General features: G+C 41.7%; 1 protein-coding gene across 3 annotated transcripts in view; it reads right to left on the bottom strand.

Annotated features, from left to right (window-relative positions):
* ASH1L (ASH1 like histone lysine methyltransferase) overlaps positions 1-25,766 on the bottom strand; it is a 295,195-nt gene that overhangs the window by 220,806 nt on the left and 48,623 nt on the right. For all 3 annotated transcript variants that reach the window (XM_029580354.1, XM_029580355.1, XM_029580353.1), the window contains exon 2: positions 20,568-21,072. In XM_029580354.1, coding sequence (XP_029436214.1) covers positions 20,568-20,972 — 405 coding nt within the window. In that variant the 5' untranslated portion in view covers positions 20,973-21,072. The remainder of the gene's footprint in view (positions 1-20,567; positions 21,073-25,766) is intronic.

Here is a 25,766-nt window from a genome sequence, read left to right on the forward strand (position 1 = left end):
CTATCACACATACAGAAGCAACCACCTCTCCACTAATTACTCACACCAAAAGTGACCAACTTTAGAGAGAGGGAAATAGTAATCTACTATTCACTCATGCACAAACTTACAACCAGACTCGAGACAATATCATAGGTAAATACTCAATTTATTTATTTATACAACTTTATATACCGACTTTCAAGTACATGTCAAGCCGGTTTACAATTGGCGAAATTGCAGTAGCAAAATCAAACTAATAATTGTAATAAAACTTATCTAATTTTACAGTCATTCAATAAAAAATTATACTTAAAATTTAAACGATAAATACTAACTCAGTCTCATTATAAACTAAATCTAAAATAAAATATAAAGCTCGCATACCACCAGAACATTAACCCCACCCTCTCAACTCCCTAAACCACCAGAACAAAAAACAGAAAACCTCCTTCCTCACATAGCCTACTAAGTTAATTAATATGACTAAAAGCCTGCTGGAATAGCCAAGTCTTAATCTGCTTCTTGAAGTTAGAGAAGTTATCCTCTAGGCGAATGTCAGCTGGGAGAGAATTCCACAGCTTGGGGCCTGCCAGGGAGAGAGACCTCTCACTGACTGAACCCAGGCGCACCAGTTTGGGAGATGGAATTGATAATAATGCTTGTCCTGCTGATCTCAAATTCCTAGATGGTATATGCAGACGTAATGAGGCATTCAGCCAATCCGAATTGGAACTATAAATGGCTTTATGAATAAGTGTAAAACACTTATACTGAATACGATATTGTACCGGAAGCCAATGAAGCTTCATCAGGACAGGTGAAATATGGTCGCATCTATTTGAGTTAGTCAAAAGACGGGCCGCAGCATTCTGCAATAGCTGCAATGGGCGGATGGTGGATAATGGAACTCCCAAAAGCAACGCATTGCAGTAGTCCAATTTTGGCAAAATCAAAGCCTGCAATACAATTCTGAAATCATCGGTATGCAGCAAAGGCTTCAGTTTTCTTAATATTCTTAATTTATAAAAGCCATCTTTTATAAGATTTAATCTGCTGTCTCTCGCCCTTACAGGGCCCCAGGCAGTAATCAGCCTTCAGAGTATCAGTATTTTAATCATTTATTGTCTCTGTGTCTCAATTGTTAATTTTTTAATAATTTTCTATAATACTGTTTAAATACCAAAACCTATTTTTTTTCAAATTTTTATATAGCATCTACTAAAGGGTGTCTTACTACCCAACCGGCTTACCGACTTAATATTAAACTTTAATGAACAATTATACTTAGCCATAAGGTCTTTCAAATGCCCAACACGACATGGGCCATGTTTCGACTAGCAATAAGTCTTCTTCAGGGGAAACACTTAAGCGCAATATTCTGTAAATGCCGGAACAATTCTGTAAATGCCGGAACAACTTGTTTAAAGATCCTGAAAAAGATTAAAAACACACACACCCAAAAAAACTTATTAAAGCTTATTATCACCATAATCAAAATATTGTATCTTGGTGACTAATTATAAATCTAGCTTCCAACGCAACTAGGTTCTCACAAATAAACTTACTGGGACGAATCGCACGTCTCTCAAGACCTCACCATGGCGTCTGAACGCCTTTAGCATTCTAACCGTTATCATTACAGAATTTAAAGCCCGGTGGCCACTCACGTCACCGGAAGCTTAGGTAGTCCAATGTTACATAACCAACTACACTTCCCAGATCACAATGCGTCCCAATGTCTTCACCGCGGGACACTCCTACTTCCATTGTGAATATGTGTAAGAAAAAACTCTATAAACTATGTCACAAATTCTAAAACACTGACCAATCAATTTCTTTGTTCAAACCTTTAGGAATTACTGAATCAAAAAAATATATCCATTTCTGCTCTCTCTGGGTTAAATAATTATCGAAATTCCCTCCTCGATTACTCGGGATGGGTTTTTCAATCACTGCAAATTTCAACATGGCAAAGGTGTGCTGTTTTTCTAAACAGTGCTGTACTATTGGCGCCTCTAATCTGCCCCTTGATACCGCACTGTGATGTTCAATCATCCTCGTCCTCAGGCTTCTCTTAGTTTTCCCAATATATAACAACGGGCAAGGACACCACAAACCATATATAACCCCTCTCGAGGTGGGAATTTCGATAATTATTTAACCCAGAGAGAGCAGAAATGGATATATTTTTTTGATTCAGTAATTCCTAAAGGTTTGAACAAAGAAATTGATTGGTCAGTGTTTTAGAATTTGTGACATAGTTTATAGAGTTTTTTCTTACACATATTCACAATGGAAGTAGGAGTGTCCCGCGGTGAAGACATTGGGACGCATTGTGATCTGGGAAGTGTAGTTGGTTATGTTGGTTATGTAACATTGGACTACCTAAGCTTCCGGTGACGTGAGTGGCCACCGGGCTTTAAATTCTGTAATGATAACGGTTAGAATGCTAAAGGCGTTCAGACGCCATGGTGAGGTCTTGAGAGACGTGCGATTCGTCCCAGTAAGTTTATTTGTGAGAACCTAGTTGCGTTGGAAGCTAGATTTATAATTAGTCACCAAGATACAATATTTTGATTATGGTGATAATAAGCTTTAATAAGTTTTTTTGGGTGTGTGTGTTTTTAATCTTTTTCAGGATCTTTAAACAAGTTGTTCCGGCATTTACAGAATTGTTCCGGCATTTACAGAATATTGCGCTTAAGTGTTTCCCCTGAAGAAGACTTATTGCTAGTTGAAACATGGCCCATGTCGTGTTGGGCATTTGAAAGACCTTATGGCTAAGTATAATTTGTTCATTAAAGTTTAATATTAAGTCGGTAAGCCGGTTGGGTAGTAAGACACCCTTTAGTAGATGCTATATAAAAATTTGAAAAAAAATAGGTTTTGGTATTTAAACAGTATTATAGAAAATTATTAAAAAATTAACAATTGAGACACAGAGACAATAAATGATTAAAATACTGATACTCTGAAGGCTGATTACTGCCTGGGGCCCTGTAAGGGCGAGAGACAGCAGATTAAATCTTTCATTGTCTATGATATTGTCTCGAGTCTGGTTGTAAGTTTGTGCATGAGTGAATAGTAGATTACTATTTCCCTCTCTAAAGTTGGTCACTTTTGGTGTGAGGATGTATAAAACTATGACAGACTTCAGAATGATGATCAATGTTTCAGCAATAGATCTTTCTTTTCTAACATGCAAAGAATTTAATTTACTTAGTCCAACCCTTCTTGTTAATTTTGCTTCTCTTCTGCTGTCTATATTCAAGATATCGTTTTTCATCCATCACCTTCTGAATCCACTCATCTTACTAGGCATACAATCCATACAAAAATACTCTCAATGCTGGTATATCGAAGTTATATTAGCCTTGTCCCACAGGTCTGAAGCTAGTCCCTCAAATCAGATCACCAGAACTAGGCCAACAGTAACCATAGCAACCACTGAAAGTTGCACAAAGATACTCTTCAGCATTGGGAAGCATTTATTTTTTGCTAAAAATATATTTATGCAGCAGTATCTACTTTAACACTGATGACAAATCACTGTGCCAGAAGCTCTCCAATAATCTGAACACGGGGGAATCAAGTGAAAAGGCTCATTCTAAATATTAAATTATAAATGATCCAATTCTACACAGTTTATTTTAAATGAATGGCAGCAAATCAACTAAAGCCATCTGTGATTAGCCAAAAAGACAGAAATGGATGACTTATCTGCTTGATCCTGTGAGCACATATGCAAACAAACCACAGCCCCACCTGAAAACAAATCTGCAGTGACAATCTCCAACCACAGAACAATAAAGCTTCAGAAAGAAGACAAGTGTCAGTCTTCCAGTTTTAGAGGTGTTTTCAGTGATGTGGTTAAGAAGACTCAGCAGTACAGAAAAAAAAACAAAAACTTTTAGACACATCAACTATCTGTTAGCACAGACTATCTGTAAGAATCCCCACAGAGTTTAGAAATATATCTTATTCTTAAGATGATATATAGTCACTTCGGACCACTGTGAATGCACATAAATAGGAATGCTGCTGTGCTTCAAAGAGGAATGGACATCCTCTTCAGAATCAGAAATCAGTACTGGAGGTTCAGTCAGTGAAGATAAAGAAGCAGGAGATTTTCAAACTATTGGTAAGGAGGAATTGGGGACTGTGAGGGCAACTGGGTGGAAAGTCTTTCTAAACTGACTGTATGCATGAAACTGATGAAAGAATGGTGAGAACGTCTCTCATAATTATGTATGAAGCCCAGCCATAATTTTGACTTAAAAGAATGGCATTGGGGCACATTTGGTTGCAGTGTTATGGAAGCGCCAATTCTGGTACTAGAATTGGCTGAGTTTGTCTTTCTTCAGGTTTTAGAATAGTGTCTCTGTGGCAGGGAATTACATTGGCACAGGATATTGTCGGTGCCATAAACTTCAAAGTTTATGGCAGCCGATATAGATGGTGCTGAAGTCTTTAATGTGCATAGAGTTAAGATATTGCTACCAGAAATGGATGGCACTGTCTTTCCCCTGTACACCTATATAATCTCACCATGGTGCATTTTTAAAGAGGACACCACTGCTAGGGACCTCTTTCTCTTCTTTTTGCACTTAAGAGCAGGAGGAAGGATAGTCACAACCTTGTCATTTTGGAGACTCCAACCTCTTGAGTTTAAGTTCCAGTGTGCCTGACCTTTTTTTGTCCTTGCCTGTTGGGCAGGACAACTGGTATTTAAGTCTTCTAAAAGCTAATGCTTGTGGGGACATTCTACCACATTCAGTATAATTCAACATGTCATGCAAGGGACCTAAACAAAAGAGGCAATTTTTATGTAGATCAACATGGCCAGCTTGTGCCTGCATTTTTTACACAACTTAAATGGTCTCTTACCGGGCCTTGAAAATTTTTCCAACATGGTGAAGATTGAGAAAATCTATAATATCCAAAAAAGTAATTTTCAAGGCTCACAAACAAAAAAAAACAAAACATAAAAAAGAAAAAAAAATACTGACAGAAAAACAAACAAAATGTGAATACATGGAGAGCAAAATCCCCCCTCCCCCACCAAAAAAACAGGGCATCAGCCGGACAGCAAAATCACCCTTACATCTGGGTGTAAAAATGACTGAAGGGTCTCACGTAGCGGTAGCTGTACGGGAACATCGTGAGAGTGCACATTCCATGTTGATGCCATCGAATGAGGGGTGGCAGAATTTGCTGCCGATTGTCTACAGAGAAAACAACCTCCAGTCTGTCTAAGCGGAAGATACTAATACCAATCTTACTCTTTCAAAGTGTCAAGATCATGAGTTTAACACTTTTAAAGGAACAAAGCTGATTTGTACAACCTGAAGGCCTCTATTCTAATGATATTCTCTAGATCTCCTGCAGTATGACTTCCTGCAGTGCCTCATATTTAACTACTGGGATTCCTGATACTGATGTCGGCATTCTGCTATGATTCGGAGGTGAACCAGGAGTTCCGATGATCCCTCTCCTATCTTCCTCAGTCAAACACTGTTCCCCTAAAGCCTCAGAGTTCCAGGACAGATAGCTAGTACCAGACATAGAAACCCCAGGGCCTACGCAGAACAAGACACTCCCGTTTCTCTCAGCTTATGCAGGACTACTCCTCAAGTTCCAGATGTCTCATGAGAGCTAGCACCTGATCTGAGACATCTTGGAAGCCATCGCCAGCTGAGATGGAGTATGCTCCAATGAGATCAGCAAGGCCTCAAGGACTAAAGAGATTCCCTTTACACCTCTCTTGTCCCCCAGTCATCTGATGTTCCTTCCAAGGTCTCAGCTATGCCTAACTGACAGGACCCACTAGTGGGACTAAAGACTTATTGGGATAAGCTCTCCTTTTCACCTTCTCGATCACATTGGAGCCAGATGTATCACTTGGACAAGGAAACTTCAGAGGCTCTCAGTAGGAGCAGCTAAGGCAGCCATCTTGATTCCACCCACAGGATGAAGGTTTTTACCACAGGTAAAACTAGGAATAATGGAGCACTATGCAGACAAACAACTTTATTTTAAGATGACAGATTTTTTGATCAGTTGAAATATATGCTGAGAGTTAAGACAGTCCGCTTTATTTAACTTGAACAGCTGAAATTTCTGCAAAGTACTATTCTCTCTATAGAAGTTAGAAATGAAGAGTTTTGTTGCCTCTATAAATTAAATTAGTAACAAAAAACAGAACCCAAACATAAAGTCACTAAAATGATGACATTACCTTTTTCCTTTCCTCCCCCAACTGGGAAGTTTTTGAAAGAGCTGGTCTGTTAGGCACCCCCCAAGGGCAGAAGACATTAGGTTCAGCCCAAGTATGCTATTTTCCATGCACAGCTAAGGCAGAGTAAGTATTCTAGCAAACCTACCTACATTTTCCTCTCAAATGACAAATGGTGCTTTTTAATATATTTATAAATGATCTGGAAAGGGGTACGATAAGTGAGGTAATCAAATGTGCAGATGACATAAAATTATTCAGAGTAGTTAAATCTCAAGTGGACTGTGATAAACTGCAGGAGGGCCTTGTAAGACTGGAAGATTGGGCATCTATCTGGCAGATGAAATATAATGTGGACATGTGCAAGGTGATGCATATAGGAAAAAATAACCCTCACTGTAGCTGCTCGATGTTTGGTTCCATTTTAGGAGTTACCACTCAGGAAAAGGATCTGGGCGTCGAAGTTGATACTGCATTGAAATCATTGGCTCAGTGTGCTGCGGCAGTCAAAAAAGCAAACAATGTTAGAAATTATTAAGAAGGGAATGGCAAATAAAACAAAGGATATCATAATGCCTCTATATCGCTCCATAGTGAGAGCACACCTTGAATACTGTGTGCAATTCTGGCACCGCATCTCAAAAAAAGGTAGTTGCACTGGAGAAAGTACAGAAATGACATTTACCGATTAATTCTATTCAGCCAGATTCTACCACTTCCACATGTAAAAATGTTATTACTAATGTAAATACCTATACCTAATGTTATTCTCTTTCTTTTCTTCTCTCCTCCCAGTTCTATTACCTTGTTATTTGTAACTGCTTCCTTCTACACAAATAGGTTATTGAATTGTTTACTGTACACCCCTGTTATATGTAAACCGGCATGATGTGTTTGCAACATGAATGCCGGTATATAAAAATTTTAAATAAAATAAATAAAATACGAGGGAAAGATTTTCCCATGTCAAACTGTGAAATGAGAGGAATGGAAAGGCTCGAACGGAGAACGTATGAGACTTATAAAGATAAGATATAGGTTCCATTCCGTGACTAGTGAAAAGAGGCGGCTTGATCAGTGGATAATCCATGGTAAGATGACTCAGAAGGGGTTTACCGTTAATCAGGTATCCCCACTCCGAAACGATACACCAATTGGAACAGCGGTGTACCTATGTGGAGGATGTCTGGGGAGCAGAATCCAAGGGAGCAAGAGAAAAGAGTGGTGTAGAAAAAGAAAAAGGGAAATACCCTTTTGTATGCGTCATGTGATAAATCATGCCATTTTGAATGGGTAGGATTTAGGTGTGGAAGGTTTTGTGACGCTACCAGTACCTGAGAACATCAGTGAGTCTACGATTTGAGACTGACTTGTGAGAAGGCGAATTGGTTACTGGTGTATGGGAAGCATACTGGTCTCGGCCAGGACGTGGGTCTGAGGAACAGTGAACCCCATCCCGGTTCAACATTAGAAGAGTGCTGGCTATGAGAGGCAGCAGAAGAAACATTTAAGAGGCTCTTGATGGAAGAAAGGCGTCTATGGGAACGCATTGGAAACATGTGTAGGGAGTAGAATCTGTGCACCTTATGGTTCAATTCGGACGCAGAGGGCAAGTTCGGTTGCCCTCAGCGTTAGAAGATCTTTCCTGCTACACAAGTAGTCCAAGACCATTCGAGAGGATGGAAACCTACATGGAGAAGGTCTGGCTAGTGCATTCAGTAAATCTCTTAGATAAGTGGCCCAAGTATACATGGAGTGAGCAAGGGCCAAGGGTAGAGCTGCGCAGCTTCCTTGCAGAGTAGTTAAGAGGTTATGCGTGCTTGTGTGTTGGAAAGCACATTGTCCCTATGCTGTCTGTCTGTATGCACAAAGATTTGTTGCAGAGGCAGTATTGGAAGGCATAAGGGTATAACGCATGGCTACAAGCTCCAGGAAGTTCACGTCAAACTGTGCCTGGAGTGCAGTAAAAGCATATTGGGTTGGGAAGCTTTCAGGTCAAACTTTACAACCCTGAGTAAATGCGAGCATGAGCAGAATCAGACTAGGTTTTGGTTCTAGATCTGCAATATGGATGAGGGACGAAAGTGGATGAACAGCTTAGATCCATTGATAATGGAATTTCACTGAATCTAACTCAAAGCAGTTTTCTATGAGGAAAGTGCATAGTGAAAAAACCCCATGGCCCGACAATGAAGAATTGAGGGGCTGAGGTTATGGAAAATGCACGCAGGGACATGTAAGAATTTATTAGAATGTCTGCGCGTATGCTGGACAGGAAGGTCATTATGACTGTGGTGTCCCGAAGTGTTGTATAAGGGATTTATGGCAGTGACAGTAATCCCAGTTAGTAAATGCATAGTGAGTCATGAAGAAGTTAGAGCTCCTTGCATGGACTGACTGTGGTTATGCAGCTGTCCATGCAAGGAAAAGCGTGAATGATGTTGCACTCCGCAGAGAAACAGCAGTCACCGATAGTGATTCAATGAATACCCCAGTTGCCGAAGCTGGTGCAACCGGCAGAGCTTGGGATTGTAATATTGTTGACTCACCATGAAGCACATAGAAAGATTAGAGGTAATGTACTTACTGCGATATGGAAGCATGGTAACGAGAGATACCAGTTTACCTATGCCTTCTGAAGAAAGTTGGTATTTCTGAGGTCCAGGATGGGCAGAGAGTAACTACTTTCTGTTGAAAGAAAGAATAGTGTAATTAAAACTCCACAACCCCCCCCCCCCTCCGCGCTTTGTAGCGTCTGGGGGAGTGTACCAGGAACTTTGGTACAAGGTGGGGTGGCCGCTCTGATATCCGGCCAGTTGAGAGACCTGGAGGTGTCCAACTGGAGGGGCTAATGTACTCTGGATATCATGTAACCTCCCACGGGAGCGGGAGCGGTAAAGTCTTACCCACATTTCTGTGTGCTGTACAAGGAGACATCGAGACCTGTCATCAGGCTTTGAGGTGGACTTGCACTCGAGGCAGTATTTGCTGGATCTCGTGTTTAGCAGATCAGCGAATGCACCTGGAACTTTGGTTCTGGCCAGAGCATTAATCAGTACAGAGCCTCATTGCTGAAAAAGGGAGGAAACTCTGATGTAATCCCAAAGAAATGATAGAGAGGTTCTCCTGGTATTGTGGCTGTCATGGCTGGCATAGCGATATGTGACACTAATTCGGTTCTTGGAAGGTACATGACCTAGAACTTTTAGAACCATGTGGCTCAAATTAGAGAACACATCTCAATGGGAATGCCGCAGAAGCGGGTACTTACCATCCGACGTGGATCGCCGAAGGACGAGCAGGTGAAGATTGCTGGCTCCGTGGATTTCAGGAGTCAGAGGGAGTAGACGCCCGTCTCAACTCTGATGCCTGGTATGGTGGCGCAGGTATAGAGGAGACAGGCTGAGCGTGGCTGGCACTACCATGGTAGTATTTTGTGGAGGGCCACAATCCCCCACCGATGTCGGTGGGGCACGCCTCAGGAACAGGGGAGCCGATTAACAGCTCATGAACCCGGTCCTCTTCGCAGCGGCTCAATGTCTCGTGACGCCAGTGCAGAATTCTTCGGAACTCGTTCCGGTGTTTCTGGAGCACCAAGGACTGCCAATACTGTGCGGAACAGTGTCGATAGCAGTGGTGATGTCGTTCGGCCCGAGCATTGTCCAGCATCGAGAAAGATAGCACAAATGTGCTGGATGGCGTCTGTGGCGGACGGTCACCGTGTCTGTGACGATGCATGCCACGGTGCTCGGCCCGGTCTTTCCCCAGCACCGAGATGGATGCCCTCGATGTCTTGGATGGAGACTGATGACGGACTGTCAGCATGCCTACATTGCTCCTGGCACTATGTAGTGTCGTAGGCTAATACGGGGCTTTAATAAGAACCCAAAGCATGGAGCACTGTGTTTAGGCAAGGGCATTACGTGGCGGTGCTATGTCGGTACCGACTGTGTCGATGGCGGCCGAAGTGGCCTCGAGGGTATCGTCAAAAATATATATGAAAAAACACCGATGACTCGGCCAGAGCAATGATGACAGTGACGGAAGCACTGACGGCATTGGCGTAGGTATCTATGGGAACGATGTGGCATCGAATAATTGAAAAAACATCGCCTGCATCGGAAAAATGATATCGGCATCGACGGAGTCGATGATCGCATCGATAGGAATGTCAAAGACACCGATGGAACAACGTGGGTGTCGAAGGCATCAATGTATGGAGGCGGGCGCTGATGGCATCGACCCTGGCGTCGATGGCCATCGATGGAATTGACCCTAGCGTCGATGCCCATCGATGGAATGGACCTGGGCATCGATGGCATCAAGAAAATAAAGGATGGCATCGATGGAAGTGATCCAGGCATCGATGGAAGTGCCCCGGGCGACTGTGGCATCGACCCAGGATTGGATGGCACCGATGAGACAAGGTGTACATCGATGGCATCCATCCAGGCAATGATGACACCAATGAAACCCAAGGAAAAATCAGTGCCATGGATGAAAAACATGGATGGCACTGATAGAAACGATGCAGGGACCGATGGCATCAGTGTACCACGGGGGGAGGGGTACCGATGGCATCTAAGAATCCAGGACGGTCTGAAGGGGGTACCGATGGTAGCATCGACTGCGTGAGGGTACTGAGGAAATCGAAGGACCTGAATCAACAGGGGCCCTGGCAGCAACGGAAACCATGGAAGTCCCTGTCCCACTAGCGCTAATAACTGGGCAGAGTGTCACAGAGGGACACTCGGAGGCTATGTGTGGCTAACTGAAAACATAGGGAGAGGGAAGGCCGCAGTTGGTTGGCAGGCCAGGGAGGTGACAGGAACCGACCGAAAAAACAGGGTATAGTACTCACCGAGCGTCGAATAAACATATGCGAAGGGAGACCCGTGCAGGTAAAAGTGTTTGTGAAGTTAAAGTTTAAGTGTTTCCATGAAGAAAAAGTGTTAGAATTTCTCACAGAGCTCCTAACAGCTATGCTTACTGCAGAGCGGAAAAAAGAAGACAGAGAGATACCTGTGGCTCACAGGGATAATTGCAGGCTGAGCATGCTCAGTGCACTCAATGTGCCAATGTCAGTCAAAGCTTTGTAGAAACTTTGGCAGAAAAGTTTTCCGTACAGGGCTCCATCCTGTGATGTCACCCATATATGAGGACTACCATCCTGCTTGTCATGTGAGAAAAGGGCAACCAAAATGATAAAGGGGATGGAATGGCTCCCCTATGAGGAAAGGCTAAAGAGATAAGGGCTGTTCAGGGTGGAGAAAAAGATGGCTGAGGGGGATATGATAGAGGTCTACAAAATCATGAATGGGTAAATGTGAATCGGTTATTTACTATTTTGGATAATGCAAGGACTAGAGGGCACTCCATGAAGTTAGCAATAGCACATTTTAAAACAAATCAGAGAAAAATCTTATTCACACAACACATAATTCATTGCCAGAGGATGTGTTTAAGGCAGTTAGTGTAGCTAGGTTTAAAAAAGGTTTGGATTTAAGTTCCTGGAGGAGAAGACCATAAACTATTTAATGTTTGAGTATTTGCCAGGTACTTGTGACTTGGATTGGCCACTGTTGAAAATAGGATACTGGGCTTGATGGTCCATTGGTCTGACCCAGTATGGCATGTTTTATGCTCTCATGGTTGATACTGCCAACAAAATCACTGGAAAAACAGCATAAATGAAAAAAAAAAAAAAAGCTCTTTGCATAGGTAGCTAAAAATAACTCAAACTCCACTATAATGTAATTATATTGTTTGATGAAACCAATAGTAAGCTAAACAACCAAACAAAAGGACCCAAGTATAAACAGACAGAAAACTAAGAACATAAGAACATAAGAAAATGCCATACTGGGTCAGACCAAGAGTCCATCAAGCCCAGCATCCTGTTTCCAACAGTGGCCAATCCAGGCCATAAGAACCTGGCAAGTACCCAAAAACTAAGTCTAACTCCAAATCCTTTATTGTATGCCTGCTGGTTTCTCAATGGAAATCGGCAATTACCAAAAATACTGGCACTCTTTAGAGGCTGGAAGAGGAATAAAGGGTGACAGGTATATCAGAAATTACAACTACTCAAAATTTCTATAGTGCTACTTTGCATACATAGGAGATACATGAGACAGTACCTTTTCTATGGCACTTAAAAGACAAGATAGATGTTCTTCATAGCAATCACAACTATTACAGAAATTTGGAAAGAAATGAAATTTACTTGTTTAACCCCTTTCAGATTTAGGATTTATACACCCAGATACAAACACAAACATATCTATATGTGTGTGTACACTCTGAACCAAGGTAACCAGTGAAGCCATGAAACAGCAGAGATTCGATTTATGCTAGTATCTGGACCTATCTAATAAGCAGAAAGTGCAATTACTTTGGCGCCGGTTCCGGCTCCGGGTGCTTTGGCGGCTGAGCCGGCTCTGTGTGTTTCGGCGCCGAGTGTTTCGGCCCCGGTCTGCGATGTTTTGGCTCCGGGCGAGCCGGCGCCATGTAAGTGTCCGGGTCCGGAAGGTTCCCGGGCGCCGAGAGTGTCTTCGGCGCCGATTTTGAAGTACTGGGCAGTGCCTTCCTGTGCGCCGACAAAGTTCCACCTTCCGGTTGTGATTTTTTCGGCGCCGATGATGACCTCGGACCCACAGCCTTGGACAGTAACAAGGCTCTTACTGGATTTTCTCCCCGAGGTCTTTGGGAACAGGGCTCGGTCAACTTGAATGGCTCCTGCTTCCCGATGTCCTTTGGTTTAGAGGGGCCAGGTCCCTGGTCCTCGATTTCCCTGGGCCTTCTTTTCGTGTCCCTTACCTTCGGGGACTGAGGATCCCAGGAGGACGCTCTCTTTGCCGGAGAAGAAGGTTTGGACTTTGGTGCCGGCGAAGAATGTGTGATGTTTTTTCTTCTATCTCCAACCATCGGTAGTTTCGATGACGCCAAGCTCTCGGTGACATTCTTTCGCAGTGTTCGCAGTCGGCTTGTGGATGCTCGCGCCCGAGGCATCGATAACAACAATCATGTCCGTCTGTGACGGACATGATCTTGCCGCAAGGGCAAGGCTTAAAGCCTGACTGCTTTTTGGACATTTTTTTTTTTTGCTCTTCTGAGGAGAAGAAGGGCTCCGTGTGCGCTCCCGCGCGCGGAAAAAACCAGACTGAGGAGAACCGTTACTGCTGCGCGGGAACCCTCACGCAGCCGCAGAGGATCAAAAAGATCTAACTCTGCTAAGAAGCTCCGCCTCCTGGGCCCTGATTGACAGTTCCCATACAGCATGGCTAATTTAGCCCTGCTATCGACGGGAAAAAAATAATATCAATAGGAATATATGGATGTATATTTTTAAGCTGCAACAGAGAAAAATGGCACCTCTTTTTAAGAAGAAAATCATGGTGATATGGACCCATAGGAGTACAGTAGCCACCTAGTGGTTAGAGGAGCAGACTGATAATCAGGAAAACTAGAATTCTAATCCCACTGCTCTCCTCGATACTGTGGGCAAGTCACTTCACCTCCATTGCCTCAGATCCAAATTTAAATTGTAAACTCTCTAGAGATAGGGAAATACCTACAATACCTGAATGTAATCCACTTTGAAGTACCTGAAAAGCAGAATATAAATCAAATAAATAAATAAATGGGAACTGCAGACTAAGATTTTTTGTTCACCGTGTAAATGAAGATACACATTTTTCCAATCTATTAAACATTTAAAACAAATCTGAACAATACAGAGAAAGAAAAGTTGCTTACCTGTAATAGGTGTTCTCCGTGAACAGCAGAATATTAAGCCACACAGTATGAGAAATGTCATCAGATGGCACTGAGTCAGGCTCTTCATCTCTTCCAGTTCAGAAAGTTTTAGTATTACTTTCTGAGCATGTGCGGAACTTCCTGTGCTGGCATCGCAATATGCCCTCTTCTCAGTCCGTTACATAGCTGAATTCAACTTCCCATGAAGGCAGGATGGTCTGCGTGCCTAAGTGTTCTGCTTTCCAGAGAGAATACCTATTTTAAGTAAGCAACTTTGCTTTTTCCAAGAACAAGCATTACAATTCAGCCAAACAATATGGGACTCCTTAACTAAGGGTTGCATCCTGCTATATTTCTATTTTGTTTATTAAACCTATATTAGTTTGCGGTAAGTTGCAACCATTTACATGAATATGCTTTCTTAGGACAGACTGGCTGAATAAACGTTCCTTAAAACATTTATTGATCTAGACAGTAATGTTCTGTGAAGGAGTGGATTGTTGACCACATTGCTGCTTTACAGATCTCTTGGACTGATGCTGAGTTCAGGCTCGCTAACATGGTAGCAACTTTTCTTATGTGGCAAGCCTTTATTGGTTGCTCAATATTGCAGTCTATTGATCTGTAACAATGAGTAATGCATAGACACAATTATCTAGATAAGGTCTGTTTTCTGAGTTGTGTTGTGCTTCTCTTTTACTTGGTTCTGTCCAGGTAAAATAGGAAGGCTCTTCTGCAATTGAGCATATGCAATGTTTGCTCTGATTGTATGTGATGTGGTCTTGGAAAAAAATGTTGGTAAGGATATGGTCTGGTTTATCTGAAATTACGATACAACCTTTGGTAAGAACTGCGGCCTAACATATCTTTATTTGTTTAATATCTGGGTGTGCAGAAGGTACGTGACAAGAGTTTGCAATTCACTTTCTCTATGTACAGAAGTTATGGTGATTAAAAATATTGTTTTTCGTGTGACAAATTTCATGTCCACCATAGTCATAGGCTCAAAAGGCTTTTCCTTCAACTACTGTAGGACTATATTTAAATCCTGTCACGGCATGAGGTAGTGAGCCCTTGAGCTGCTGAAGCACAAAATAGGCCTTAACAGGCTGCAACTTTTGTATCATGGGTCTAGATCTTCTGTCTGGCCAGGCACCTCCCCCTTGGGTTGAGCCTACAGGTTCTAGTGGCCGGCAGGACTACCCTGGCCAGGTACGAGGGTAGTGGCGATAGGCTAGGTCAGTGGCCAAACTAAGGTTGAAGCAGGCAGAGCGAAGTCAAGGTCCTGTCCAAGATCAGGGCAGTTTGAGAGCAAAGCGAAGTCTAGGTCCAATCCAAGGTTGGGGCAGGCTGAAGGCAAGGCATGGTCCAGATCCATTCCGAGGCCAAGGCAGGGTAAAAAAAGCCAGAGGAAGAACATAGCAACACAGACAAAAGGAAGAGGACTGGAATGAAGCAGGATACAGGAGATATGAAAAGGTCCAAGAGCAAGACAATGTTGAGAGAACACAAGCCAGGCTAAGGAGAAACACAGAGTCAAACCAGGAACAGGAAAAAACTGGAGCAGAAGCAAAAAGGAATGCTGAAGCAACTAACACTGCAAAAAAGCAGGAGACCTGTTGCAAACGTGTCTGTGAGGCGAGTGGCTGGAGCTTAAATCCCCAGTTGGAGTGATGTCATCAGATGGCTTCGCGGCGAGGTTTCTCGCAGTGAGTATGAGCCTAGGAAGGCGATGGCACATCAAGACAACAGCATTTAGAGTGAGTGAAGTTGACCACGGCGTGATTGCTGCGGCCGGCCCAACATTATGGGTCCCATTGTAGTGCTGGGGTCCTTATAGGTGGTTTTAGGTTGTAAAGGCCAATCGTGAACTTTGCTATTAAAAGGTTCTTGAGAAATAGGCTGCCTTTTATACGATGATGAAATGAAATAATGGCACTTAAATGAAATCTTATGGAATTCAATTTCAATCTGGAACTTACTAGCTACATTAAATACTGAAAAAATTATGGAACACAACATGAGAAGGGGGTCTCTGTTTCATGTAGTTGAAAATCTCTTCCATTTGCAGTTGTATGATTTTCTTGTAGTCAGTTTCCGAGCTGCTAAAAGAATATCTGTTACTTCTTATGGTATTCGGTTTTCAATATCTAGGCTGCTAACGCTAATTTATTGAGATCTGGATGAAGGACCATTCCACTGTATGGAGTAAGGAGCTCTGGAATAATCGGTAACTTGACTTGTGGTGCTCAAGCTAGTTTGTGTAGCCATGGGAACCAACTTTGTTGTGGCCAATATGAAGCTATTAGAATTATGGTTCTTTTGTCTTTTCTCAGTTTTAGAATTGTTTTGCAGTCAGAGGAGTTTGTGGAAAGATATATGTTAGGCCTCTGTTCCACAGATTGAGAAATGTATACATCTCTTCTTGCTTCTGCTTTCTGGGATGGTCTTTTTGAGCAGCATTGTGGAAGTGTGGGATTGTGTGGAAATGTGTGGAAATGCGCACTATAAGTTGTCCCCAAAATATGAAAATGTTTTTCAGAACTTGGGTGTAGAGTAACCCATGCATGAGATTGTAGCTGGTGACTCAGCCTGTCCACTAGGATATTGTCCTTTTCTGGAAGGTAGATTGTAGATTGGCATGATTTGAATTCTTCTTGCTAATGCCCAATTCAATGCAGCTAAAGCTTTTTTGCAAAGTTGGTAAGAACCTGTTCCTCCCTGTTTAAGTAGAACATGCTAACCTGATTGTCTGAATTTAAGCAATCTTGTAGAGCACTGAAAATTGCATTGCGCTGTAGTAGCTGATGTGAAGTGTGGATTCTAGTTTTCTTTAACTGCCTTGTGTGCAGATTTTGTCGACATGCGCTCCTCATCCTTGAAGTGATACATCTGTTATGGGCTTTTGTATATTGAAAAGATTAATTTACTATCCATATGGAAGGTTTTTGCCTTTGTCCAACATTCTGATGAGGATATCAGATCTCCAGTGATAGGAATCTTGTGTTTTAGAGGCTCTTATATAGTTGATTCCAATTTGTCTTTAAATGCCATTGTGCCTGTCTCATAAGAACATAAAAAATTGCCATGCTGGGTCAGACCAAGGGTCCATCAAAACCAGCATCCTGTTTCCAACTGAGGCCAAACCAGGCCACAAGAACCTGGCAAGTACCCAAACACCAAGAAGATCCCATGCTACTGATGCAATTAATAGCAGTGGCTATTCCTTAAGTAAACTTGATTAATAGCAGTTAATGGAGTTCTCCTCCATGAACTTATCCAAACCTTTTTTGAACCCAGCAACACTAACTGCACTAACCACATCCTCTGGCAACAAATTCTAGAGCTTAACTGTGCATTGAGTGAAAAATAATTTTCTCCGATTAGTCTTAATTAGTCTTAGTCTCATCTTTAGCTTTGCTAATGGAACAATATGCACTATTGAGGTCATAGTGCCAGCAGTTTTTTAAATTTGTATGCTGTTATCCATTGTTTTGCGAACAGCAATTTTGCTAAATTCTATAATTGCATAGCTCTTTGTTTGGGGAGACACGTCTTTTCCTTTTTCATGTCCAGGTGTACGCCTATGAATTCTAGCTGTTTGGGATTAGATTAAATTTCTTGAAATTTATCCAGGATCCCAGGTATTGCATTGTTTGTATCAAGATTTGTGATTCAAAGAGTTTTTTTTTTTAGATATGCTTGAAATGGAAATACTAGCAAATCCTTCTGTAAGAGTTCTCTCTTGACTATTATCTTCTTGATGATGATTCTTAGTCTATAGACTGACTTCGTGTCGAGGCACTGGCATCTTTATGGTGCCTTGGCTTCAAGAGCTTGGAGTCTTAATTGTGTTTTGATTCTCTTGAATGACATCACGACGGTGCTTAAACTTTGACACACAGGTGCCGTGATATTTCTTTGGCACAGACTTGTTGGCAATATGATGTTTCCTTGGTGCCAACTCAATGGCACCATATTTCTTTGGCACAGACTTGTTGGCAATATGATGTTTCCTTGGTGCCAACTCAATGGCACCATATTTCTTTGGCACTGGCTTACTGTCTTTTAGCACCAGTTTTTCTGATGGTTCTGGCACCATCAAATTTTCTGTGATTTTTGTTGCAGATAAGTTAGATCGGTGTTTTTTCGAGGAAGAGTATGATGTTGGTAATCGGTCTTGTTTTCTTTCTCCAATGTGAAGAGGAACTCTTATCTTGACCTGATAAGCTCACATATTAACTTCAGGTCTTGAAAAGCTAAGGCCCGCAGGGACATTTTGCCACAGGGGGCCACAATTTCCATATTGTGGTCTGGTCCAAGACACATCATACAGATATAAAACATTTTGTATCTGCATTTTCTACATGCCTTAGAAAAAAGTTTTTTCTATCTTTCCTGTCTTTTCAGGCATTTTAAAATCAGTTTTTGAGTACTGTGGTAACACAGAGACAGAGAAAGAGAGAGAATATCAGACTGCTCACGAAGCAGACAAAAACAGACTGAGGACAGAACATGTAGTAACACCAGAAGCAAACTTCCATGCTTGCTCAGAAAGTAAAACAAAACTTTCTAAGCTGTGAAAGAGGAGCCCGATTTGGCAGTGGGTAAAGTCCACCATACTGTTGGTTGAATTGTGATGCTTGTCCATAGAGCAAACAAATTCCACTAAATACCTACACTTAGTTTTAGCACCAGAATTGTGCGTGGTGAAGCTGGCAGCATGGGTTCAATTTCCAATTCAGACTCTGGCTTTTTTAGGCCAAAGATGGGAAAGCTGCAGAGGTAGGACTCACAGTCCCCAGGAGGGAAGGCTTTTCAAGTGACTGACACTCAACAATATATATGCAAATGAACAGGTGATTACTGACCTATGGAAGTAGTTTTATAATTAAAATAAAAACTTCCAATGACCTGCTACTGATAGTCCAGTGGTGCTGAAACTCTCCACTGCTCCAAAGCAAGTAGAGCACTGTGGAATGTACAGGAAGAAAAATAGGTGGCTTAATAGCCTTAAGAAGTAGTTCCATATGGGGAAGGTAATATCAAGCATGGTAATGTCCAAGGATATGGTGAGATGTTCCAATTGGGTTTGGACATGTATTTTAAGCATTCCTTTTATTATTGATAAATTATTTAAACAAAATAAATCAGAATCTTTTATACAGATTCCCTAAATTCCCTGACCCACTGTCATCAACACACAACTGGTCAGTAGGGCAACTGTCTCTGCACTACCTTTCCATGATTAGTCACTTGAAGAGTTAAACTGAATCAAAATGGTCCCTTATTGTAATTGCAAAACCTATAAATTAAACATTTGACTAGTCTATTTACAGCAGAGCTACCAGAATAATTTGACAGTCAGTATGAATCTAAGAAACTAACATCAAAATAATGATTTATTACAACTGGGAATTCTATTATAAAAACTCATGCTGCTGGCCCAGTGGCAATGCTGGGCAATGCCATGCAGAGGGATCTAGTTTGATTTCTAGCTCAGGCCTTCCTGGTTAGCTGGGGATGCTATAAAAGTAGTGTTCACCGTTCCTGAGTAAAGGAAGAGGAAGTCAAAGTCATCTCACAATGGCCACATCTTGTGGCTCGATTTAGGGCCATGATTGCTGAGTTCTGGAAGGCACCCTGGTGCATGGCCCCTGGCTAAGGACTCTCATTGCAATGATAGGACTAAAGCTGGAAGGATATATAAAATAGAGATGGCTCATGGTGCCAGATCCCAGCCCTGGTTCCAATTTATAAGTGGAAGCCCAAAGAAGCAGAGGAAAACTGCTTGGTCCAAAAAAAAATAAATAATAATAATAAAACCCCATAGAAATAGTTAAATAAAATAAAATCTTATGCCAACATCAGGGCTCTGCATTTACTTCCTTCTCAAGATTGGAAGTCTTAAAAAAAATAAAACAAAAAACCCCCCATAAATCTATATAAATAAAAATGTACATGTTCGTTTGTTCAAAATCTTAAATTTCCGAAAGTTCTTCACCGATTGCTTTGAAATTTTGACACAACATTGCATTCGAAGACGCGCGTTTTTATATACCTATATTATATAGATTTCACACCTGTGACAGGTAAAAACATGATTTTTTTTCAAAAACAGTGCCATCTGTTGGACGTAAAAGCAACACACGCTATCTATAATATAAATGGGCTCTGACCAACGGACCGCAAATACGCAGTAGAGAGCTGCTCTACCGTGCATGTGCGGACCATAGAGCTCTGTGCTATGTGCTGGGTGTCACAGAGGGGAGGAGGAAAGGGCAGACGAGTCGCCGCTCCAAGAAATGGCTCAGCCTGTTCCTCCACCGCTGGGGAAGGGGGGAGGGAGTAGGGACTGCCGGACAGTTACACACAGGAGGAGGAAAGGATAGAGTCACCGAGCCAGTCCGTCCACCGCCGGGGAAGGGAGGGAGTGAGTTGGGACTGCCGGAGCAGAGCTAATGCGCATTGTGAAATTAAACCAGACTGAGCCACGGCAATGCCTGGCCAGGTACAGCTAGTACCTAAATAAATAAAAACATGTGGCTTAACACTTCCTTCTCAAAATCTGAGGTCTTCAAAAATTACTCACCCGTTTCGAAGGGCAGAGGTCACTCTTCTCCTCTGTCATCTTCCCAGTCTTTGGTCCCTTCCTTGGGTGTTTTATAGTTTTTATAGCAGGTCGGCAAACATAGTTCTCCAGGTTCTTGGGGGGTTTTTTAGTTCTCTTAGCTTGAAGTCCAATTTTCAATTTCAAATTTCCCTCAGAAAAGTTTGTTTCTGTAACTGAAAACTGCTGCTGTGCATCTGTAAGCGTGCTGTCCTTGGCTGCATCCACACCAGCTCTTTCTGGATTCCTGCTCTTATCCTCTTCCACCTTGGCTCCAGTCTCGACCGCCCCTTCTCTTGTGCTGGTGCTGACAGCAGACGGGCTTTTCCCAGAAAACCCCTCGGAATCAGAACCCGATCCTAACATAGCCGTATTTCTATGGTCCATCACAGGTGCACTCTGCAGGAAGGTTTACAGTGCCGTACACCATAGGAAAACAAATAAAACCTGTTAGTGTCCAAAATGTAGATCTGGCATCACGTTCAATCTAGGGGGAAAAAAATAATCATTAGAATCAAGAATCTTCACTGCTCAAGAAAATCAATGCAGTACACAAAAGCACATACCACAAGGTTATGGTATGCTCATTTATATTTCTACACTGCCTTCCAAAGTGGTTTACAAATGAAAAATAGTACAATAATAATAAACATACTTTAATACATCATTATTGCTCGTTAAATATTATAAAATATCCACATGGGAACAACAATTATTTCCAAACACTCTCTTTTAACTAGTAATAATCTTTCACTTCTCAATGTGGCTGAAGGAGGAATAAATGCCAATATAAATGATATAACTCACTTTGAACTCTTTTAATGTTATAAACAATGACATAATTAATATTGATCAAGAAGTCCTTAAAATGATAGAAAAAGTATGTTTGCCAAGGAAAGCCAAGGCATTTCTGTATTTTCCACCCAATGGCAGAAAAGGGATGCCTCTCAATGCCAGAAAGTATTTCACCATGGAGTGACAGTGAAACAAAACCACAAATTCTGTCTCAAAAGTTGAGAAAATACATTCAATCTTTTTTCTCAATGATCGTCCAACAAAGGTGTAAATAAAGGCAAAACTGACAGGCACATTTTTCATGCTAATCCGCACCTCTTTTCACACTGGACAGCTACTACTGATACAGTCTAAATGTGTCAAGGAAGCGGTTCAGCATGCTATTTTTCCTTCATCCTTCCCAGGAAGAGATGAATCTTAGATGTTGCACAGAAACTAACTCAGCATGATGCCTGACAGAAATCACCTTCAACTGCATAGACATTCATTTGCATTTTCTCTACTATATAAGCAGTTTCCTGTAATTAAAAAAAAAAAAGCAATTTCTGGACTTGTACCATACAAGCTAATGAGTAAGATATGCGCGTACCCCCTGAAAACCTGGCCCAAACACCCTCTGCGCGCGCCGAGCCTATGTTGCATGGGCTTTCCAGAGAAGGGGGGGCGTGTTGTAATCCTCGCGTCGAGGGGGCGTTCCAGGGGCGTGGCCGCGGCCTCCGGACCAGCCCCCGGACCGGAACATCGTGATAGAGGTGGGGGGGGGGGGGGAGGGCGAAGGAAAGTTCCCTCCGAGGCCGCTCTGATTTCGGAGCGGCCTCGGAGGGAACGGAGGCAGGCTGCGCGGCTCGGTGCGCGCAGGCTGCCGATTTTGGGCAGCCTTGCGCACGCCGACCCCGGATTTTAATGGATACGCGTGGCTACACGCTTATCTATTGAAATCACGCGTACTCTTGTTCGCACCTGGTGCGCGAACAAAAGTACGCGTGTGTGCAGATTTATAAAATCTGCCCCTAAGAAATCAGATGCTTGAGACATTTAAATTAGGCATAAAATGTTAGTATTTGTGTTACACAACATTTATAAAGAAAAATGTAAAATTATTCATCTGTTTCAAGTCAATGATAGTACAGCAGAAAAGCTTGTCCATGGAAGACTGAAGTCAATAGGATTTTTCAGTGCTGATGTATTCATTACAGCTTTATTATCCTGTGACCTGCAGTGAAGCATCCTCCAGGCTCCAACACACACATGCAATAGGATAATAAAAGTTAAAAATGGGGCCTTCTTCATTTTCACTATTAATTACGTATGGAGAAGCACTTAATAAGGCTTTTGGAACCTATTTGCACTAAATAGTAAAAGTTGACTTCAATTTATTCTTTACAACAGAAGGAAAAGGATATGTGGGTTAGTAGCAGACTAAATGTAGGATGGGATCTCAAATCAAAACCCTATGGGCTCATGTTGAGCAGTTCAACCAATTCTTTCTGAACTTGGGTAAGTCTGACCCAACTATAAATGGATAATGAAAATAAATATACCAGATATACAAGAAACTAAAAGCTGTTCTTTCCACTATCAAAACATTTCCATCACACAACTGCTCTTCATCAATCTTTATAAGTGTACAAAAATGAACAATGGAAACAAAGTTAGCTCAATCTGACATTTATTTATAGATAGCTGCATCTGTCCATGACAGGAAAAAGGATCCTAAGTGAGAAATCCAGATCATATGCCATCAAGCATTTAAACTAGAGGAGGGGGTGGCAGACAAACAGATAAAGGAGATGGAGAAAATAACAGAGGAAATCAGCTCAGTGGTCCATGCTTCAGTTGAAAGGGCAGAAAAGGAGACCAGGAGGGAAAGCAGGCTAAGGGGAACAGCTGGAAAGTTATGAGCACAAATGCCTGTAGTCTGAGCAATAAAGATGGAGATCTGCAAGTCCTAATGGTGAAGGCAGATTTGGATATTGTTGCTATTACAGAGACATGGTTCAGTGAGTCTCATGAATGGGATACGGCCATACCGGGTTACAAACTTTGGAGGAAGGATAGAGAAGATAGAAAAGGGGGACAAGCAGTAGCTCTTTGTCAAAAATATCCAACCAACTGGAATGCAGGGGGTGTGGGGAAAGGAGGAAGTGCTATGGGCTACCTTAAAAAAAAGTGATGGTACTTCTACTTGCAATAGTGTGGTCTACAGGTCTCCAACTCAAGCAGAGGAACAAGACAGAGATGTGGCTGAGGACTTCCGAAAGGTTGGAAGAAAGGGAGTGTTGCTGGTTGGAGATTTTAATCTGCCAGATGCAGAATGGTATATCCTTTCTGCAGACTCCATAAGTAGTAAATAGTTTGTGGATGCCCTTAAAGGGACTCTGCTCTAACAAATGGTGATGGAACCCACGAGAAGAGGAATACTATTGGATCTGGTACTCACAAATGGCAACAGTATCTCTAATTCCGGGTAAATGCACACCTGAGCACCAGTGACCATCATATAGTATAGCTTGATATAACAACCAAGGTACAGAGAAATCATAAGAAACTAAATGTCCTGGACTTCAAATATTCTGACTTTGGTAAAACAGAAAGAACCTTGAAGAGGAGCTAAAAGACTTGGAGATGATGCATGAAGTGGAACAACCGTGGACCAAACTAAAAGGAGCTATAATAAAGGCAACCAATCTTTATGTAAAAATAGTAAATATAAGTAAGAGGAAAAGGAAACCAGTGTGGTTCTCCAAAGAGATGGTTGGAAAAAAAAAAGCATTCAAAAAGAACACAGGATCTGAAAAAGGACACAAGGAAGAATATCTGGTGAGGCTGCAAGAGACAAGGAAAGGGATCAGGATAACAAAGGCTGGAGTGGACAAAAGGACTGCAAGAGAGTTAAAGCAAGGTGACTAAAGATTCTTCAGATAAGTCAGTGAAAGGAAGGAGGCCAGAGGCAGTATTGTAAGACTGAAAGAAAACAATGATCAATGTGTGGAGAAAGGAGAGAAAAAAATTCAATATAAATAAAGAGATGAGACTTGATCTAAATATGCATAACCCTAGAGGAGAGACAGAGGGATATGATACATTTTTTTTAAATACCTGAAGGGCACAAGAATCAAACCTTTTCTGATAGAAAGAAAGCTGTAAAACTAGGGGGTCATGATATTATACTCCAAGAGAAGCAGTATCAACATCAGGAAATTGTTTTTTTTCACAGAAATGGTGATGTATGCATGAAATGCCCTTCCGAAAGAGGTAGAGAAAACAAAAATGGTAACAGAAATCAAATGGACATGTGATAAAAACAGAGGCTCCCAAATGGCTATTGGATGGAAATAAATAAAGGGGTAACCTGTAGTAACTTCTGAAGTAACATTTCTGTATGGGGAAACCTGCATGGAGCTGCAGTTACAAGCCAAAGACCTTGCTGCACAAAATGCATAGACCATTTTGGTCTGTATCTTCCATCATTTGCTATGTTACATCCCAAGAAGGGACCTCATTTGACATCAAAAGCTCATGTACAACATCTTTTTTGCTGTCAAAGATATAACAGCCTACAAAAATTCCTGTTTTTTTCCAAGACCAATGCAGCCTCGAGAGTTCTGCACTTCAAAGACAAAAATAAACACAGAGGTATTAAAAGTAACCTAGGAGTTCCACACAGTTATGCTTTCTTTATGTTTCAGTTTAACACGTACATGCTAAAATATATTTGCAGTAGCAACAGTAAATTTACCGGTACGTTTTTTCAAAAAATCTCATAAAATGTATTTATAATCAGATACTTGACCATTATATCAATTCTATATTGAAAAGAATGGGGGTGAACATTAAACAAAATTACAGAATAGAGAGAGAGAGAACCAAGTTCAGAGAAGGGCTACCAAAATGATAAGGGGAATGGAACAGTTCCCCTATGAGGAAAGACTAGAGGTTAGGACTTTTCAGCTTGGAGAAGAGACGACTGAGGGGGATATGATAGAGGTGTTTAAAATCATGAGAAGTCTAGAACAGGTAGATGTGAATCGGTTATTTACTCTTTCGGATAGTAGAAAGACTAGGGGGCACTCCATGAAGTTAGCATGGGGCACATTTAGAACTAATCGGAGAAAGTTCTTTTTTACTCAACGCACAATTTTTCTGGAAATTGTTGCCAGAGGATGTGGTTAGTTCAGTTAGTATAGCTGTGTTTAAAAAAGGATTGGATAAGTTCTTAGAGGAGGAGTCCATTACCTATTAAGTTGACTTGAAAATAGCCACCGCTATTACTAGCAATGATAACATGAAATAGACTTAGTTTTTGGGTACTTGCCAGGTTCTTATGGCCTGGATTGGCCACTGTTGGAAACAGGATGCTGGGCCTGATGGACCCTTGGTCTGACC

The sequence above is a fragment of the Rhinatrema bivittatum genome, chromosome 16 (genome assembly GCF_901001135.1).
Source record: "Rhinatrema bivittatum chromosome 16, aRhiBiv1.1, whole genome shotgun sequence".
Classification (NCBI taxonomy): domain Eukaryota; kingdom Metazoa; phylum Chordata; class Amphibia; order Gymnophiona; family Rhinatrematidae; genus Rhinatrema; species Rhinatrema bivittatum.